The sequence below is a fragment of the Nerophis lumbriciformis genome, linkage group LG35 (assembly GCF_033978685.3).
Source record: "Nerophis lumbriciformis linkage group LG35, RoL_Nlum_v2.1, whole genome shotgun sequence".
Classification (NCBI taxonomy): domain Eukaryota; kingdom Metazoa; phylum Chordata; class Actinopteri; order Syngnathiformes; family Syngnathidae; genus Nerophis; species Nerophis lumbriciformis.
This window is the reverse complement of record NC_084582.2, coordinates 18859502-18879079: the sequence shown is the minus strand read 5'-3', so window position 1 is coordinate 18879079 and position 19578 is coordinate 18859502. Positions and strand designations below refer to the sequence as shown.

The following is a 19578-nucleotide window of genomic DNA, read 5'->3' as shown; positions in this document are numbered from 1 at the left end:
CTGAATTTGTCTGTGCTTATGACGTTCTCGGGATTTGAGCGTACGCAATTTAGTAGTAGGAAATCCATGCAACTCTTAATACATGAGGCCCCTAGGTGTGTTAAGGAAAATGGAGTTACCATCCATACTGCCATCTAGGTGAGCTGGAGACCGATCCCAGCTGAATTTGGGTAAGAGGCGGGTTACACACCAGATTGGTCGCTAGCCAAATGTAAGGCACTCATAGACAACTTGTGGGAGGGAAAACGGGTATTGCCAAATGTAAGTGGTAAATGGATAATGGGTTATACTTGTATAGCGCTTTTCTACCTTTTTTAAGGAACTCAAAGCGCTTTGACACTATTTCCACATTCACCCATTCACACACACATTCACACACTGATGGCGGGAGCTGCCATGCAAGGCGCTAACCAGGACCCATCAGGAGCAAGGGTGAAGTGTCTTGTCCAAGGACACAACATACGTGACTAGGATGGTAGAAGGTGGGGATTGAACCAGGAACCCTCAGGTTGCTGGCACAGCCACTCTCCCAACAGCGCCACGCAGTCCCCAATGTATTTGTGGCTGGCCGTAACAAAACACTGCCTTTGCCTAATCACTACAAGGGGTGTCGCAACACAACTTTTTCACTTCCGATACAATACCGTTATTGAAGTCTTGAGCATTAGCTGATACGGATATTGATCCAGCACGATATCCGCGCGAATCATACATACTGTACCTTTCCTATTTAGTTGTGTAGAATGTCAGAAAGGCTTGATCAAGTGGAATTAGTCAAACTGATAACAACAGTATGAAAAACACCAACCTTTTTATTATTAACCATCTTTAATGGACGTACGTTGTCTTTAATTAAGATTGTTTTTTGTTCAATTAAAGGCACGATGCAGTAAGTTAAATGATGCGGACATGTTACTTGGTACTTTCTAATGTGCTTCTGCCTTGGAGACTTTGTATGTGTAAGTAATATGCAACTATAATTATTTGATAATGGTTTATATTGACAAATGTGGTGTTCGAGACTGCAATATTGTTCAATTAGGGACACTTATTACATATGTCTAGCTTGTGTGCCATTGTGTGCTTAGCTGTTGTGTAGCAGCAAGCTCCTGATAGCATATAGCCTACCATGTTTACCTTGTGTAAATGACTTGACCAAAATACAAGGAAAGACCCTCCTTGTGTGCTTATGGGAGGACATTCAGATGTTAACTAACTGTCCAGCTTTGCACAAGTAAACATGCTGCAGGACTGATTGTAGCGGAAATTTTAGGTGCAAGCTGATATAATCCCATACTTGTTTTTCCGCTGATATCAGACCAATTTCCGATACAATAAGGTGAGGGTGGCCTTAATGCCACAGAGTTTAGGGGTGTCGCACACAGACCTGCATGTGCCCGTTGCGTGCAGCCAGCCAGCTGGGAGATTTGTGAAATGAATGTTTTAAAAATGGTTTCTTTGTTGTGGTGAGTGAGACTATTAAACATTTTCAAATGTGTGCTTTTGTAACATTACATTATCATTTGGCTGAGTGTGTGTGTGTGTTTGTTTGTATATATGTGTGTGTGTGTGTGAGTGTGTGTACTATTAAGGTATAGCGCATTATGTCGAACCAGGTACTAGAGCAGTGGTTCTTAACCTTGTTGGAGGTACCGAACCCCACCAGTTTCATATGCGCATTCACCGAACCCTTCTTTAGTCCATCCATCCATCCATTTTCTACCGCTTATTCCCTGGGGAATTGGGGTCGCGGGGGGCGCTGGAGCCTATCTCAGCTACAATCGGGCGGAAGGCGGGGTACACCCTGGACAAGTCGCCACCTCATCGCAGGGCCAACACAGATAGACAGACAACATTCACACTCACATCCACACACTAGGGCCAATTTAGTGTTGCCAATCAACCTATCCCCAGGTGCATGTCTTTAAAATAAAATGTTTTTTTTTTAAATATAATTCAAGACAAAGTTATGTTTTTTTTACTGGTGCACAAAATGAACCGTGCATGAACATCACCTTGTTCAAAGAACAAAACCAACACAGTGCATAAACTCACAACAAATTACACACCTGTAAATCAGATGGAAAATTAGAGGGAACTTTGTTTGGGGGTATCCATAATACGGCGATAGGGAGAAGTTTTTATTCACACGATGAGTTGGGTGTGTCTAGGGCTCCACCGAACACCTGAGGCCGACTCACCGAACCGCTTGGGTTCGATCGAACCCAGGTTAAGAACCACTGTACTAGAGGGAGAGTTACAACTGGTGGACGTCGTTTTTTTTTCTCCAACTCTCAGCATGGCCCATCTAAATAAGATTAAATAAAAACGATTAATAAATGATGTGGTGCTTTATGTGAAATTTAACAACAAATTTAATCGCCTTACCAAATTTTGTTAGAACGAGTGTTTTTGAAGCAGAAACTGTGAGCTCGATCCCTTTAACCGTCTAATTAAATTGTTAATTAGAGAATAGCCCAGTTACTTTATTGTTAACTTTCTTGTTTTGTACTAAAAATACATTATTGAACAATTTGTTTGTCAATTATTCTGTAATAAGCCAAAACATGTATCTAAATATTTGAGACAAATAGAATTAACATTATTTCACACAGATTAAAAATCGCCACCACACTGGTAGTAGTGAAGACAATCGGTCGGCCAACTCTGCCAACAAGTTGTGTTGATATTTTCAGAGAGTTATTATTATTATTATAGAGGTTTATTTGAAATAGGGACGGATACAAAAACATAGACATCTGAGACAGTTATCCAATGTATGCATCATAGTGTTTGTAGCCAAAGCTAATTTACAACACTTGTCCCCAACAACAACAACAACACAGATCCAACATCATTAAAATAGGAAAATAAAAAATAGAATAAGGCAAAGATGAGTCGATAATAATGATAATAGAAATAATACAAAGTGCAAACTAGATAAAAGCCAATAATAATAATAACACAGACAAAGTGCAGACTAGATACAACCCAATTAGTAAAAATGAGTAAAAACTAAACATGGGAACACGATTGTTGCTCAACTAGCCATAATTTTGTTTGTTTTTTGAAAGTGACAAGTGCAGGTATACTTTTCAAAGTGTCAGGTTCAAGTGTCAGTTCCATAGTTGTGGTCTTTTTATTGAAAAGGCAGTCTGGGCAAAAGATGTCCTACGAAATGGAACGGAACAGTTGCCCTTTGACATTGCTCGGGTGGTGGATTTGGTACCACTTTGGTAACCATAGTGGCGACTTGCAGGCAATATAATGCGGTGGTCGACGAGTTTGATGCTATTAAGAGGGAATAATAATAGTTGTATAATTTGATCAGTTGTTGGTGTTATTGTTTGTGTGTTTTATTTTATTTATTTATTTTATTTAGCCTTTATTTAACCAGGTAAAATACAATTGAGATCAAATACCGTATCTCTTTTCCAAGGGAGACCTGGCCAAGAGGGCAGCAGTAAGGTTACATTAAAAACAGTAAACAACACATAAAACATCACATTTACAACATTAAAACTTGCTCACATAACACATTTGCATACAGACAAGGTAGATTGCAGTCCTTTCACAGAAGCTTTAAACTCATTCAATGTAACAAGGGTTTGAAGTTTAATATTCGATTGTAGGTTATTCCAAGCCATCTGTGCTGAAAACCTAAATGCTTTCTTGCCCAGTTCAGTTCTTACTTTGGGGACGACAAATTGCAGAACATTCATTGAACGAAGATTGTGCAACTCATGCTGACTTACTCGCAGTGGCTCTCAAACTTTTTTGACTAAGTACCCCCTCAGAAAACACTTGGCTCTCCAAGTACCACCATAATGATAAACATTAAATCACAATAGCATGGTAGGCCTAAATATTCATTAAAACAAGGCAGAGGTTTTATTTAAAAAGTATATTTAATATTTTTGACCACTGTACCATTACATACATACTGTAACATTATTTTTTTATTAAGTGATTATTTGGCCTATGATGTACTAGTTTGTTGGCTTCCTTGGTCAGGAGCTAACAATGCGAATGTTATTGGAGCTGGAACTGATGGATCTGTTACAACTACCGTATTTTTTGGACTATAAGTCGCAGTTTTTTTTCATAGTTTGGCCGGGGTGCGACTTATACTCACTCAGGAGCGACTTATGTGTGAAATTATTAACACATTACCGTAAAATATCAAATAATATTATTTAGCTCATTCACGTAAGAGACTAGACGTATAAGATTTCATGTGATTTAGCGATTAGGAGTGACAGATTGTTTGGTAAACGTATAGCATGTTCTATATGTTATAGTTATTTGAATGACTCTTACCATAATATGTTACGTTAACATACCAGGCACATTCTCAGTTGGTTATTTATGCGTCATATAACGTACACTTATTCAGCCTGTTGTTCACTATTCTTTATTTATTTTAAATTGCCTTTCAAATGTCTATTCTTGGTGTTGGCTTTTATCAAATAAATTTCCCCCAAAAATGCGACTTATACTCCAGTGCGACTTATATATGTTTTTTCCTTCTTTATTATGCATTTTCGGCCGGTGCGACTTATACTCCAGAGCAACTTATAGTCCGAAAAATACGGTACTTTAAATGCAAATGTTGATCCAAAATCATCAGAAGAGTGCTCCCTAAAGAGAAATGTCCAATGATGCAAATTAGATGACATCATTTAGCGACCAGCCAATGGCTTCTTTCCTTACTGCCTTGCTCACCACCGATGCTCCTGAGTTGCATCCATCTTACTCCGCCATGATCTCTTCCAGGTTCAAGAAGCGTGTGTTGATTCAGCAATTAGAGCTGGCCCTCCTGGAGCTGGACGAGAAGCACGGCGCACCGTCACAACTTCCTGACGACCCCGGTAGTTAGTTGGGCCGCTGCACTAACAAGGACTTCACTTGAGCCGTGTGCCAAGAATGAGAAGCCTGAAAAAACAAAGAAAGACAAAGGCACTTGTACTGGAGCGGTCTGTTACATCACGTCCTGTCAAAGGCAAAAGGAGGGCTTATCGGCGAAAACATCCAGTGTGGATGAGTAGATGGACTTTCTACATAATCCTCTTCACATGACATCCACAACACTTTGTCAAGAAGCCATAAAACATCCTTCTAAACGGCAGCTGGTCTGGAAGGGTTGCTAAAAGCTCCAACAACATGGCCGACCTCACTGCCACCACTCTTTTCACAAGAAGTCATCGTACTTTGTGGAAGCAATACAGTATATCATGTTGCTACAGTCACAGTCAGGATGGTTGGTTCACTTCATTTCAGTCTTTGCCAAAAAATGCTCATGAAGTCAGTTTGAAGTGTAAGAAAAGTCGTGTTGCTGCTGTTGTTAAAGTTATTTTTTTAAGGTTTGCACAAACTTTATGGGATGGCTAATGAACGTTTTAGTGAGATTTGGGTCAAACTTGTTTTTGATAAAAAAGTCTACATCGTGGAAAATATCGCCCCAGGCAGCCTGATTTATCACAAAACTGAATCAGCACTGAATATTTAATCAATGAGAGTGTGGCCATGTTTTGGCCTTCATTGTCTCATTGCAGATTTTAGCTCTTGTCAGCTCTTTTAGGCAGTAAAACTTAACTTAACTTAACTAAATCTTTCATTGGATGGATAAGTCATTTGAGTGCCTATACATGTAAAATGATATTAACATTTTAATTGCGCATCCACCATTATTTAAATTATAAAATAAGTACACACTTTTTCTTGGTCATTTGTTCCAAAATGTCTGAGAAAATACAAATGGTACACAACCCAAATGCATATTTTTTATAAGAAATTATGTAAATCCAACCAATATAAATAAATAAATGATAAATGGGTTGTACTTGTATAGCGCTTTTCTACCTTCAAGGTACTCAAAGCGCTTTGACACTACTTCCACATTTACCCATTCACACACACATTCACACACTGATGGAGGGAGCTGCCATGCAAGGCGCTAACCAGCACCCATCAGGAGCAAGGGTGAAGTGTCTTGCTCAGGACACAACGGACATGGCGAGGTTGGTACTAGGTGGGGATTGAACCAGGGACCCTTGGGTTGCGCACGGCCACTCTCCCACTGCGCCATATAAACACACAACACATTTTATCCTCAATAATACTAGTTGTGCATTCAAAAAACTGTGAAAAATAAATCATTTTCATGGTGGGCCACATTGCAGTTAACATGCCACCATGTAATTGTGCATGAAGTCATGACACAGTTGCTGCTTTCGTTTGATTATCATATTGTGTACGCCAACAAACTGATGGGAAAATGGCTTTGCAGTCAGAAGTCACGGTGACAGGTGGATATTCAAGTTCAGATATTGTAGAATTCATTTCAAAAAGGGTTTCAATAACCCCCTCAAAAAATGCTTGGAATAGCTGTTTTTATCCAATAGTATTAAATTAGGAAGAACTGCAATTACATGCCGTGCAATTTGGAAACACATTTAATTTTTTTTGACATGACAAAATGCCTTATGGGCACACATTTGCAGGTTTTTGTAAGCCACGTAAAATGATGTGTGATAAAGGCTCTTAATTTTGCATAAGGCGTCATTTATCTAATTATTTTGATCACAATTATAATCAGACAATAACACTGGATGGCCGTGTAACAATATCACCAGAATAGTTCAATTATTTCCTACTGTTGACTCTGGTTTAAATCATTTGGTGTTGCGATAAACCAGACAATATTAGGAAAACCGGCACAAAAAATTTGACAAGAAATTTCTTCGAAAAGTAGGGCATAGGAAAACGATGTACTGTACCTCCAGGTAGCATATTTCTTACGTAGGGAAGGGATTCGTATGGGTAGGGTTAGCCATTTTTCAATGCAGTCTGCTAAAAATGATGGAAAGCACCACTCTACATAGCAACAAAGTTTGAATTGCCACATAACACTTGTTAGGACATTCAACACTTTACTGCCAGCTGACTGCCAATGTAGATAGTGCAACACCCCCCCCAATTGGTCACATTTCATGTGTCAGGTAAACCGTGGCGAATGGGGCCGTATGAATCCCCTTCCTACTGCACATGCTGACGTTCATACCTGTTACCTGGTTTGCTGTATTTTCTCGGTATTAACAGAGAAGCACATGCAGTAAGGGAGTCAGGTATATCCTCCAGACTGCTATTTTCCAAGGAAATGTCCCTAGTTTCAGTGGTGAGTGTTATGCAGATATTGTTTACTAATAATAATAATAATAATAATGTCAATTCAAAGGTGCCAATTATCCTGACATGACTGTAACACATTTCTTTTAAAAAACAAACTTCAATATGATTGAAAAGAGCATCAAATGTATGTCACACGTGCACCTCCATGTTGCCAACAAACATGCAATGGTGGTCCTTATTATTCCAATGAATTGGTATTATTAAACACACAGAGAGAGGGGTCACACTTCTTTACAGCAATAGAAGACGTTCTTACTTGTGCAGCTGACAGTGTCCATCGTGAACACATTTGGATTTTTTGGGGAGATGATGAGCTCAATTCCAGGAATTGGACCGGAACCATAAGCACACAGCTGAAAATGCTGTCTCCCGGTTGAACAATTCACTCATAAAAGATACAGATAAAAAGTCCCTAGAAGTATGCCAAGGCGTGTACGCACACACAGAGACATCACAATATCTCCATTTAATGGCAGTTAGTTTCTTTGGAGGGGATGTCTTTTCTTTCTATGACCAGTGTACACTACTGTTTTCATGTTCATACGCAAAACTGATTATTTTTCTCAATGTGTTCATGTCAGAGGCAGACAAATATTTTGAAAGCCAATTTTGTAAACTTAGAATTTTATTGAATTTTTTTTTTTTTTTTTTTTTACAAAAAGAAATAAACCTGTCAAATGGTATATTTACTGTTTTCATTATGTGTGTATATAATATGTATTACAATTGATGATTTTGTTATAGTACTTAATAGGGGTGTGGGAAAAAATCAATTCGAATTCGAATCGCAATTCTCATGTTGTGCGATTAAGAATCGATTCTCATTTTTAAAAAATCGATTTTTTTTTTGATTTTTTATTTTTAATTTTTTTCTAAATTAATCAATCCAACAAAACAATACACAGCAATACCATAACAATGCAATCCAATTCCAAAACCAAACCCGACCCAGCAACACTCAGAACTGCAATAAACAGAGGAGACACAAACACGACACAGAACAATCCAAAAGTAGTGAAACAAAAATTAATATTAACAACAGTATCAATATTAGTTACAATTTCAGCATAGCAGTGATTAAAAATCCCTCATTGACATCATTAGACATTTGTAAAAATTAAAAAAAAGAACAATAGTGTCACAGTGGCTTACACTTGCATGGCATCTCACAAGCTTGACAACACACTGTGTCCAATATTTTCACCAATATAAAATAAGTCATATTTTTGGCTCATTTAATAGTTAAAACAAATTTACATTATTGCAATCAGTTGATAATTGTCCTTTACAATTATAAAAGCTTTTTACAAAAATCTACTACTCTGCTTGCATGTCAGCAGACTGGGGTAGATCCTGCTGACTGAAATCTTATGTATTGAATGAATAGAGAATCGTTTTGAATCGGGAAAAAAAATCGTTTTTGAATCAAGAATCGTGTTGAATTAGAAAAAAATTCGATTTTGAATCGAATCATGACCCCAAGAATCGATAGTGAATCGAATCGTGGGACACCCAAATATTCACAGCCCTAGTACTTAACTTTGTTTTCACTTCCCAATTCTCACATACTCACATTTGATCAGAGGGTGGATACAATTGTAATTTATGACCTTCTCCACTAGAGGGTGCAATTGCACTTAGCAGACGGAGGATCGTACTTTGTACTATCGTTTCGCCCTTTTAATGTATGGATCATTTTAGCAGAAAGCCAAAATGTTTAAGTCAAAGTACGCCATCAATGTTGTTTACACAAATTAATTTAAACTACCTTAAACATCGGAAATTCTCATTTGTTGCATGTTCTTGCTTCCTAGAATTAGACTTTACTATGAAAAATATATTTTTTAAATTCCTTATCTTAACTATACTTTAAGAAAGTGACAATAAGGGACTGATTTGATAGAACGACTTAACTTATTGAGGCACATAATGAAGATAAAGTTGGTTGTACTTCAGAGTAGTCAATCTATAGCTTGTATAACGTTATACATTCACTAACTAATGACAATATATGGCCATTATTGTCCAAACACTGCAGTCATTTGCCGAGATAAGTGCTGCAGTTCATCGAGCAGAAGTGTGATTATCACCGATTCACCAGAGGCGTCTAAGAGGGGCCATTGTACCACCCCTAATTACACACCTATGCATGGGTTTAGAACATGAATTAAAAAGACATGAAAGTTGTATTATTCGTGTTTAATATTGGAGTGTATCTCAATACCAAGTAACTGCAAATGAGTCGTAACTTAAAACGCTTTTAAAGGTCACACCGTGTTAAAGTTGCTCTGCTGACACCTAGTGGCCACATTAGCGACAGCCCAGTTGATTGACATGACGTCACTACATTTTGAACTGATACGCGCATGAAATGTGTTCAGGGTAAAATCGGGTTGCTTTTATTAAATTATACATGAAGAAAACGGCAATGAAAACAAAAGTACTGTACCGTTATTTCACTTTCGGGTCAGTAGATTTAGACTTTGTGATATTACCTGTGGCAAATATCAAACCTTTTATTGCAAACAAGAGCTACGACCAACAAGCTAATGGCTGCGCAAGTATCTCCTACAGTCTGATGAAATGAAATGAAAGCCTTCATACAGAGCATATTCAGTGCAAAGGAGAGAAACATCCCAAGTGGTGTCAGTAGGGACAACAATGGCTAGAAGGGGGTCTCTGTATTTTAAGACTCTACAGCATTTCCAAACAAACACCTGCTGGAAATACGCAAGGGTTGGCACACAGGTGGAGGCGGACATGATGGTGACTACTCATGTGAAGTGCGTGTTTGTACAGCATGATACATCGTTTATGTACAAATACATGATAAAAAAAAAAAAAAAATAGGGGGTGTGGAGTTGGGACTCTGCCCCCCCGACCCCCTTGTCTAACATGAACAAAACTCCTAAGTGACGTTAGTCATCTCACAGGCAGGGAAAAGGCCAGTCTTAGTGCAAGTGCTCCAGCTTGCGGAGCCGTAACGGGTTGGGAAGCGCTTGCTGCTGGCGTAGAGAGGACGCCTCCTCCTCGGGGCTGCGGAACAGCACTCGTCCTCGGTGGTTGAAAAGGTAAAAAGACGGATGATTCCTCAGCGTATCGAAGGTTCTGGGGAAAGAAACATGACATGTTTGAGTGCACGCACGCACGCACGCACGCACGCACGCACGCACGCACGCACACACACACACACAGCACTTCTTGTTGCAGGACAACATCACTTTAAACTAGTGGTTCTTAACCTTGTTGGAGGTACCGAACCCCACCAGTTTCATATGCGCATTCACCGAACCCTTCTTTAGTGAAAAATAAAATGTTTTTTTTTCAAATTCAAGACAAAGTTATATGTTTTTGGTAACACTTTAGTATGGGGAACAAATTCTAAGTAACAAAGACTTAATTTAGATTTTTTTGGACACGAGGGGAACATATTCTAAGTAACAAAGACTTAATTTAGAGTTATTTGGTTAGGGTTAGAGCAGTTGTTCTTAACCTTGTTGGATGTATCGAACCCCACCAGTTCCATATGAGCATTCATCGAACCCTTCTTTAGTGAAAAATAAAATTTTATTTTTTTTCAAATTCAAGGCAAAGTTATGTTTTTTTTACTGGTGAACAAAATGAACCATGCATGAGCATCACATTGTTCAAAGAACAAAACCAACACAGTGCATAAACTCACAACAAATTACACACCTGAAAATCAGTGTGACTTCTGCTGTTGCCTTTGAGAGACCAGTTCAGATATGCGTGGCTTCACCTTGGCAAGTGCCACTCTCATGTCATTTTAAATGATAAATGATATGAGATGCGTGGGCAGCACGGTGGAATGAGGGGTTAGTGCGTCTGCCTCACAATACGGAGGTCCTGAGCAGTCCTGGGTTCAATCCCGGGCTCGGGATCTTTCTGTGTGAAGTTTGCATGTTCTCCCCGTGACTGTGTGGGTTCCCTCCGGCTACCTCCCACCTCCAAAGACATGCACCTGGGGATAGGTTGATTGGCAACACTAAATTGGCCCTAGTGTGTGAATGTGAGTGTGAATGTTGTCTGTCTATCTGTGTTGGCCCTGTGATGAGGTGGCGACTTGTCCAGGGTGTACCCCGCCTTCCGCCCGATTGTAGCTGAGATAGGCTCCAGCGTCCCCCACGACCCCGAAGGGATTAAGTGGTAGAAAATGGATGGATGGATGGATGGATGATAAAATAAAATTATTTATTTATTTTCACAGCAAAGTCTGTTCCTTTTCTTCGTTTTCCACCCAGACATAAAATACTAGTACACAGCTCATGAAAAACAATATTTTTTGTTATTGTCGTTGTAAGTGGGCCAAAACACTTACCGGTATATTAGAAAATAATCCCATGGAAATGACAACTGTCATTTGATTATAATAATAAAACATTTAATTTGTTATTTAGTCAGGTTTGGGACAGGTGTGCTCACATGTGCTCCAATGAATACTCAAGAGGTTTTTGCGTTTGCTCACGCATATGGAAAATTAGAGGGAACATTGTTTGAGAGTATACATAATACGCCAATAGGGAGAAGTTTTTATTTACACAATGAGTCGGGTGTGTCTTGACCTCCGCGGCGGAGACTCCACCGAACCCCTGAAGCCGACTCACCGAACCTCTACGGTTCGATCGAACCCAGGTTAAGAACCACTGGGTTAGAGGGTTAGGGTTATAATAAGGCCATGCCGAATAAGGCATTAATTAGTACTTAATAATGACTAGTTAAGAGCCAATATGTTACTAATTTGCATGTTAATAAGCAACTAATTAATGGTGAATATGTTCCCCATACTAAAGTGTTACCATGTTTTTTTTACTGGTGCACAAAATGAACCGTGCATGAACATCACCTTGTTCAAACAACAAAACCAACACAGTGCATAAACTCACAACAAATTACACACCTGCAAATCAGTCTGACTTCTGCTGTTGCCGTATCTGTAATACGCCGATAGGGAGAAGTTTTTATTTACACGATGAGTCGGGTGTGTCTTGACCTCCGCCGAACCCCTAGGGTTCGATCGACCCAGATTAAGAACCACTGCATTAAAAGTTGATATATTTGCATAGTCACCTCATCAATCTCAGAGCTCTACAATCCCACTGGTGTTAAAAAATTAAAAAATTAAAAAAAGACTCTCCAAGCCCTCTGAAGGAGAAAACATTGTGTTGACGACCACTGATCTAATTGTTATTGGCTTTTATCGTGGTGGGCAAACCACAGAACAGGAAATAGAGATTGTAGGAGAGTGGTATTTAAAGTGGTACCTCAGTTTTTGTACATTGTCTCGTCCATTGTACGACCAAACATTGTAAGTATCATTTCGCAGGAAACAGTGCCCAAACAAAGAATCCCATGCGTTGCTTATTAAGTATGACTGCAAAATAGGTCACCATAGGGGCCAGAAAAAGTTGCAAGTGCCAGCACTTTCATAAAAAATGTGAAAAGCACTATTGAAAGGGTAACAAAGTGCAATGGTGACCGTCCCTGTGGCTTTCCCCTCCGTGTTCAATAAAAAGGTAAAAGTGATGTTACATGTATCCATTTCATGTCACTTATAATGATATTGATTTTTTGCATGTTTAACTCTATTTATTTTCTGGGAATTATGTTAATATGTTTGGGTGCCAGGAAGGGATTGATTGGTTGACATGATAGAAAAAACATTTTTTGGTTTTCGTCTGACCTTTTGGAACAGATTACTAACAAACAGTGTGGGACCACGGTATCGCTATGTCTCCATTTGCACCCTTTCAGTTGTACTGGTAGGTCGGAATTTTTGAGTTCGTAGTCAAAAATTTCAACAGGAACGCCCTTAGCTTCAATTAAATAATTAATGTAAAACTATGAAATGTAGGCCTGGGCCGATAACAAGTATTGCTGGTCAATATACTGACCCACAAATTATTGCCGATAAACAATATTATGGTCAACATTATTTTGAGACCAAATTAACCACTGGTGTAATGATAATACATAATAATATTGCAAGTATACCCTTTCAAATGTAATAAACTCATATGTTTGTAGGTTTTAACATTGTAATTGGAATGTAAACTTTTAAATATCCAAGTTAAATAAAAAACAATGAAAAAAACCATTAAAAACCAAAAGCATTAAAATAGGTTATGTCTCTGTGAAAGAGGGGGTGAAGGACCCGCAAATATACATAACCAAACTATAAGTAAAATGGCTAAATAAAGTTATTGTGAGCAAAATGTTAATGGCTACCATTAATATAAAGAACTTATACACACACTAAAATATTTTAACCAAGTTGTATTTGTTTGTAATAACTAAAATAAATAAAGCCATATTATTTTTATGTATGTGTTTAAATACCGTATGTTTTTCTTCTTCCATTTTAATTTGTAAGCATTTTAGAATGTTTTTTTAATTCAAATTGGGTGTCAGTTTTTCACTTCCGGTTTATGTGACGTCACATGAGTTCACTTCCTGTTCAACGGATGCCTATCTTTAACTTGACACTGTGGAGTTTATATCGATCACTTTGTACAAAGACCACACAGCCTTTATGTTCAATGTGAATACTGTATATTAGTACTTTAGACAGCAATTATACAAGTTTTAAATGGGGTATGACGTTTCTTAATGGGAAACGTTAATGTAGCTTGATTTCAATTTAGCATTTAGGCTAGCTCGTAAGCTAACGCTAGTCCTTTCGTATGTATATCAATGTGCAGTTATCAATTACGTTTTTTCGATTATTTTAATTTAATATGGTAACACTAACCGTCTGGAATTTTACAGCGGTTATCATTATTGATAACCGCATAACAGTGGTTATTATAGTACTGCATGCACATGAATAATGTGCGTGCAGTACTAACACTCGCAGCTGCTGAAACAAGCAAAAAAGTGACAGCTCTGTAACTTAGAGACTTCGACTTCCTTTTATTGTCATTCAAATTTGAACTTTACAGTACAGATAAGAACAAAATGTTGTTGCATTAGCTCATTGGTAGTGCAGGATAAAAAAGCAATAAGGTGCAAATATAAATAAATAGATTACTGTACAGATAAATATATTGCACTTTTGCAATATATGCTTAATGCATGCATGCGGAGGTTATCGACCCTTGAAACGAACCTGACTTTATCTTCATTTATCGGTCGGTTTATTGACTCATCGAATATCGGCCCAGGCCTGATGAGATGTACCCCTCAAAATGTAGTTATTTTTACGGAAAATATTTTTCCTCTGCAGGTTTTTTGAGAATGTACAGATAAGAAAAAAAGTGTTTTTGTTATACTTCAGTTACTTTGTTTCCACACATTGTCAGAATACTTTTTCATTGTGTCATCCTTTCTCCAATATATAAAAGGTGCATGACGGTGACAGTTTGACTCTGTAACTGACTTTCATTTATCAAAAAGGAACATATTGTTTTTTGCATCATATAATAGCATAAGTCAAATAATGTGTACCGTATTTTTCGGATTATAAAGTCGCTCAGGAGTATAAGTCGCACCGGCCGAAAATGCATAATAAAGAAGCTTACTCCAAACTTTCTTTCTGCTGCTGGATTGCTGTTTTCTGCTGCATATTTCACTACTTCCAGCTTGTAACCTGCAGTATAGGATTTCCTTTTCGGTGCCATTTTTGTTCAGCCTTTCTCAGTTTTTATAAGTTACCGCCAATGTTGAAATGATCCATTTTCATAGGTACGGAAGTAGTAGCAGGAAGCATCTTTTTTTTCACAATGCACTTCTGCCATGACCCGCACCCGCCAAATTTTTATTGGTTGACGTGTGTGTGACGATTGCTGATATACGCCTAGTCTCTTACGTGAATGAGATAAATAATATTATTTGATATTTTACGGTAATGTGTTAATTTCAGACATAAGTTGCTCCAGAGCAGACCTGGGTATTCTACGGCCCGCGGGCCACATCCGGCCCTTTGTGCGTCCCTGTCCGGCCCGCGTGAGGCCAATCATAAATTACAAAATACATTTTAAAAAGTATCTATGTCGAGTGTGCAATACGACAGTGCTGCTTTTGTTTTGAAAAGCGTTATTTGTATTACTTCCGTGTGGACGTATGCGTGTTTGTGAGTGAATGTGAACAGCCACAATCACAAATTACAAAATACATTTTAAAAAACATCTATGTCGTGCGTGCAATACAACTGTGCTGCTTTTATTTTGAAAAGTATTATTTATGGGTGTATGTCCATGTGTAACCTGTGAGTGAAGGTGCACAGCACAAGTGATGCACGGTTACCCCCGAGACGCTAAAAGAAAAAAGTTGATGACGAATGCCGTGTTTTCAACAAGACATGGACTGTCATGCATTTCTTTACAGAAATTAAAGGTAAAGCCGTGTGCTTAAATTGTGGTACACAGCTTGCTGTGTTTAAAGAATATGATTTGAATCGCCACTACACGAAGCACGAGGAAAAATACCGGAATCTGTCTGATGAAGCGTGCGCAAGGGAGGCTGATGCGTTGATGGTAAAACTGCAAACCGAACAAGGACTTTTTGCCAAATTTCACCCCCCCCCCGATATGCAGCCGTCAGGACAAGTTTCGTCATTTCTCACAAAATCGCCAGAAAAAGTAAGGCGTTTTCTGACGGACAGTTTATTAAGGAGTGCTTATTAGACTCTGTTGCGCTGATATGCCCGGAGAAGAGGGGCGCATTTGAGAACGTGTCACTCTCCCGACGCACTGTAACGAGGCGGATTGAGACCATCGCTGGAAACTTGGAGCTTCAGCCGAAGAACAGAACGGCCGACTTTGACTGTTTTTCGCTGGCTTTGGATGAGAGCTGCGATGTACGTGACACCGCCCAGCTGCTCATCTTCTTACGTGGGATAACTGCAGACTTTCAAATCACGGAGAAGCTGGCAGCCATGCAGTCAATTAAAGAGACAACCACAGGTAATGACTTGTTCACATAGGTAAATGCGTGTTTGGACATCTTAGGACTGAAATGGGACAAGCTGGCAGGTGTGACAACCTGCTACCCTCTGGAAGGAGGTATAGATCGATTCGCGCCAGGACCACCAAAATGTCTCACAGACTGTATCCCCAGGCTGTGAGACTGCTAAATGAACAGTCTGCCCCTTTGCTGCCCCGGACCATCGTATTACCTCACTCTTCACCACATCAATAATTGTGCTCTGGACATTGCATTGCTGCAACATCAACGTAACACCCATCAGACATCCGACTGTTCCCACCCCCACGTCCCTCTATTCGCCATCTTCCTAACAATGCTAAACTGTAAACTATGGTCAACCTGCACTTCAATGCAGTTTCTATGCCGCTGGACAAAGCTCAAACAAAATCTCGTTGACATGTATGACTTAAGTGTTATTATGACAATGACAATAAAGGAATTGATTGATTGATTGATTGGACAATTCTGACGGGGAAAAATGTTGGACTTTTAAAGAGGATGCAGGATAAAGTGACAGAAATTGACATTTTTACATTGTATTATACATTAGGAAGTGTTGTGTAAGACAGTGTTAAAAATAAAACCATCAAAGGCAATCTGCTTTTGTATAAAGTTAAGTTAGGTTAAATGAAAGTATTTTTATTATTATAATTTATCTTACGGTATATCAAAAATAATTTGAGCAAAATTTAATTGAAATATTGTCGGTGTGGCCCTCCAGCAGTGCTCGGGTTACTCATGCGCCCCCGGTAAAAATTAATTGCCCACCCCTGCTCCAGAGTATAAATCGCACCCCCGGGCAAACTATGAAAAAAAACTGCGATTTATAATCCGAAAAATACGGTACATGTTTACTTGATTTTTCTACTCAACTTTTTCTGGCATATTTGTGAAATGAAGTACGAATCCTCTACCACATGCATTTAAAAAAGGAAGTTAACATCAAAGTCCCTAAGAGTAGGGGCTGAACTGGTAAGGTGAAAAAGACTTTAAGTGCAACGTACTTGTTCTTGAGCTCTGATGAAGCATCCATGTCCTTGAACTCTCCAGCAATGTGGACAATACCATAACAGGTCATGACGAAAGACAATAAGGTTTGCAGCACAATCTGCAACACAACATCACAGTTCTATGGGTGCATTAAAGGATTCAAAGAGTCGTGTCACACATTCGCACATCCATTGGACTTGAATCATCCTAAACCTGGGATAAATGAATACAACTCACGTCAATTGGCAGGGTTTCGTTTTCCTTCTCTGTGAGTCTCATGTAAGACCGATCTGATGGGAGAAGAACATGAAATTAATGTTGCATGTAGGAGAAAACTGCAGTCCTCCCAGCATGTACACAAGCTTCCAACCAGCTGAGCTGGGTTAGCATCTTGCTAGCTCGCTGTCGCCCCACAAGGCCTAGCGAGACTGCTTCAATTAGTCTCCCCGCGAGCCCCTCTCCCGACAGACAAAAGTGCTGACGCCCGGACAACCACTTCGCCCGACAAAACTCACGCTGTGCCGCCGAGAATGCTGCGTGTGCTAAGGCAAAAAGTCCAATGCCGACGACGCCTTTCCAAAACGACGACGCCATTTTCAACAGGACAACGATGAACTCTGTGCAGTGTCGTAAACCGGTGTCGTAAAAAGCCGCAACGTGATGAATAAATGGAATATGATTGTACTTTATTCTGTTTTATTGGTGTACAATGATGTGTTTATTCAGTAGCTGGTTGATTCTGTTTGGAAAAAAGGGAATCAATTAAAACTTAAATCTCGTCGTATTTTACTCTGTTGCCATTGGGGGCGCCACAAATACGCATACAAAATAACATTTATAGGAGAGTTGCATATGACGTCACATCCGTTTTTCTTCTTCGAGGCTTAACTCACGTGATAGCCAAGCAGCTTGAGCGTAGCATTAAAACAAGTGAGAGTAAATGTAGACTTAGAGCATAAAATATATATACAAATATAACATAATATATCAGTATATATTATATTCTGTATATATAATATGTAAATATTACATATATGTTATATTTTATATTGCTAATACGGTACATTTTTAGTCTACTTTATACCTGCATTATCCTTTCCATCCTTTATAACTGAGCTACTGTGTGGAACAATTTCCCTTGTGGATCAATAAAGTTTGTCTAAGTCTAAAATGACGTATTGCTGTTCTGTTCTTGGGTGTTCCAGTCGTTCAAATAGAGAGATAAGAAAGAGCTTTCAATAAACTATCCATACACTTAGGTAAAACGGAATCCATCCTATTTGGGTCCCAAATCAATCTCAAGAAAGTCAGTGACTTCCCTATAAAAGTGGGTGACATTGTTATCACCAGGAAATATGAGGTCACCACCTAGGTTCCATTCTGGAGGCTAGTCTTTCCTGTGATAAAATGGCAACTAAGGTAAATAAATAAATGATAAATGGGTTATACTTGTATAGTGCTTTTCTACCTTCAAGGTACTCAAAGCACTTAGACAGTATTTCCACATTCACCCATTCACACACTGATGGCAGGAGCTGCCATGCAAGGCACTAACCAGCACCCATCAGGAGCAAGGGTGAAGTGTCTTGCCCAAGGACACAACAGGCTTGACTAGGATGGTAGAAGGTGGGGATTAAACCCCAGTAACCAGCAACCCTCCAATTGCTGGCACGGCCACTCTACCAACTTTGCCACGCCGCCCCTTACCAATGAACGAGATTTCTCTACAGAATCTCCTCTGTGGTCAACAAAAGCACCTTGAAGATTCTAGCGGGAACTCTCGCTCAACCCTTTTTCAATTACGCTTGCACCTCCTGGTACCCTAGCACCTCCAAAACCCTCAAATCTAGACTCCAAACATCCCAGAACAAGCTAGTCAGGTTACTTTTAGACCACCCCAGATCACACCTCACTCCAACCCACTTCTCCAAAGTGGGCTGGCTCAGGGTGGAGGACAGAGTAAAACAACTTGCACTGAGCCTAGTCTATAAAATCCGCTACACCTACCTGATACCGAAGTACATGTCAAACTACTTCCTTAAAGTAAATGACCGCCATAACCACAACACCAGGGGGAGTTCCACAAACCACGTTAAACCCAGATTTCGATCTAACAAAGGTCTTAACTCATTCTCCTTCTACGCCACATCCAGGCACGTGCACACATAGGGCCCTATGGGTGCTTGAGCCCCTGCCCTTTTTTGCCTCGTCTTAAAAAGTGCCCTCTGCCTGTGTGTGTGTGTGTGTGTTTTTTTTTTCTTTAAACAACATTAATAAATTCCTGTCAGGGATGTAAAAAAAAAAAAAAAACCCAAAAAAACAGCGGTACAAAAACTCCACGTTTTCTTGAAATACCGGGTTGTTTGAGCATGCCGCTTCCGCCACAGAGAGAGAGGGCGAGTGAGTGAGTAAGTAAGAGGAGAGAGCCAACTGTGCCCTTGAGGAGACGTGACA

The 19578-nt window shown here is 39.3% G+C and overlaps 2 protein-coding genes across 3 annotated transcripts in view; one reads left to right on the top strand and one right to left on the bottom strand.

Annotated features, from left to right (window-relative positions):
- The window catches only part of ints6l (integrator complex subunit 6 like), a 32728-nt gene extending 27142 nt beyond the window's left edge, over positions 1-5586 (top strand). For both annotated transcript variants that reach the window (XM_061927577.1, XM_061927575.1), the window contains one exon: positions 4777-5586. In XM_061927577.1, the coding sequence (XP_061783561.1) occupies positions 4777-4879 (103 nt within the window). In that variant the 3' untranslated portion in view covers positions 4880-5586. The remainder of the gene's footprint in view (positions 1-4776) is intronic.
- Positions 5587-9574: 3988 nt separating this feature from the next.
- mmgt1 (membrane magnesium transporter 1) lies at positions 9575-17794 on the bottom strand. The gene is made up of 4 exons (XM_061927582.2): positions 17640-17794; positions 17362-17414; positions 17139-17242; positions 9575-10299 (listed from the first exon to the last, which is right to left on the bottom strand). Exons 1-4 carry the CDS (start codon positions 17716-17718, stop codon positions 10143-10145), a joined length of 393 nt encoding a protein of 130 aa, XP_061783566.1. The 5' UTR covers positions 17719-17794; the 3' UTR covers positions 9575-10142.
- Between the last annotated feature and the right edge of the window lie 1784 nt (positions 17795-19578).

What these genes read in the sequence shown, in the direction of transcription:
- mmgt1 (XM_061927582.2), bottom strand. Translation starts at nt 17,718, where the DNA reads ATGGCGTCGTCGTTTTGGAAAGGCGTCGTCGGCATTGGACTTTTTGCC. An exon ending in AGCATTCTCGGCGGCACAGC is followed by an intron (nt 17,415 to 17,639) that starts GTGAGTTTTGTC and finishes TTCTCCCATCAG; the next exon opens with ATCGGTCTTACATGAGACTC. An exon ending in TCATCAGAGCTCAAGAACAA is followed by an intron (nt 10,300 to 17,138) that starts GTACGTTGCACT and finishes TTCTTTCCCCAG; the next exon opens with AACCTTCGATACGCTGAGGA.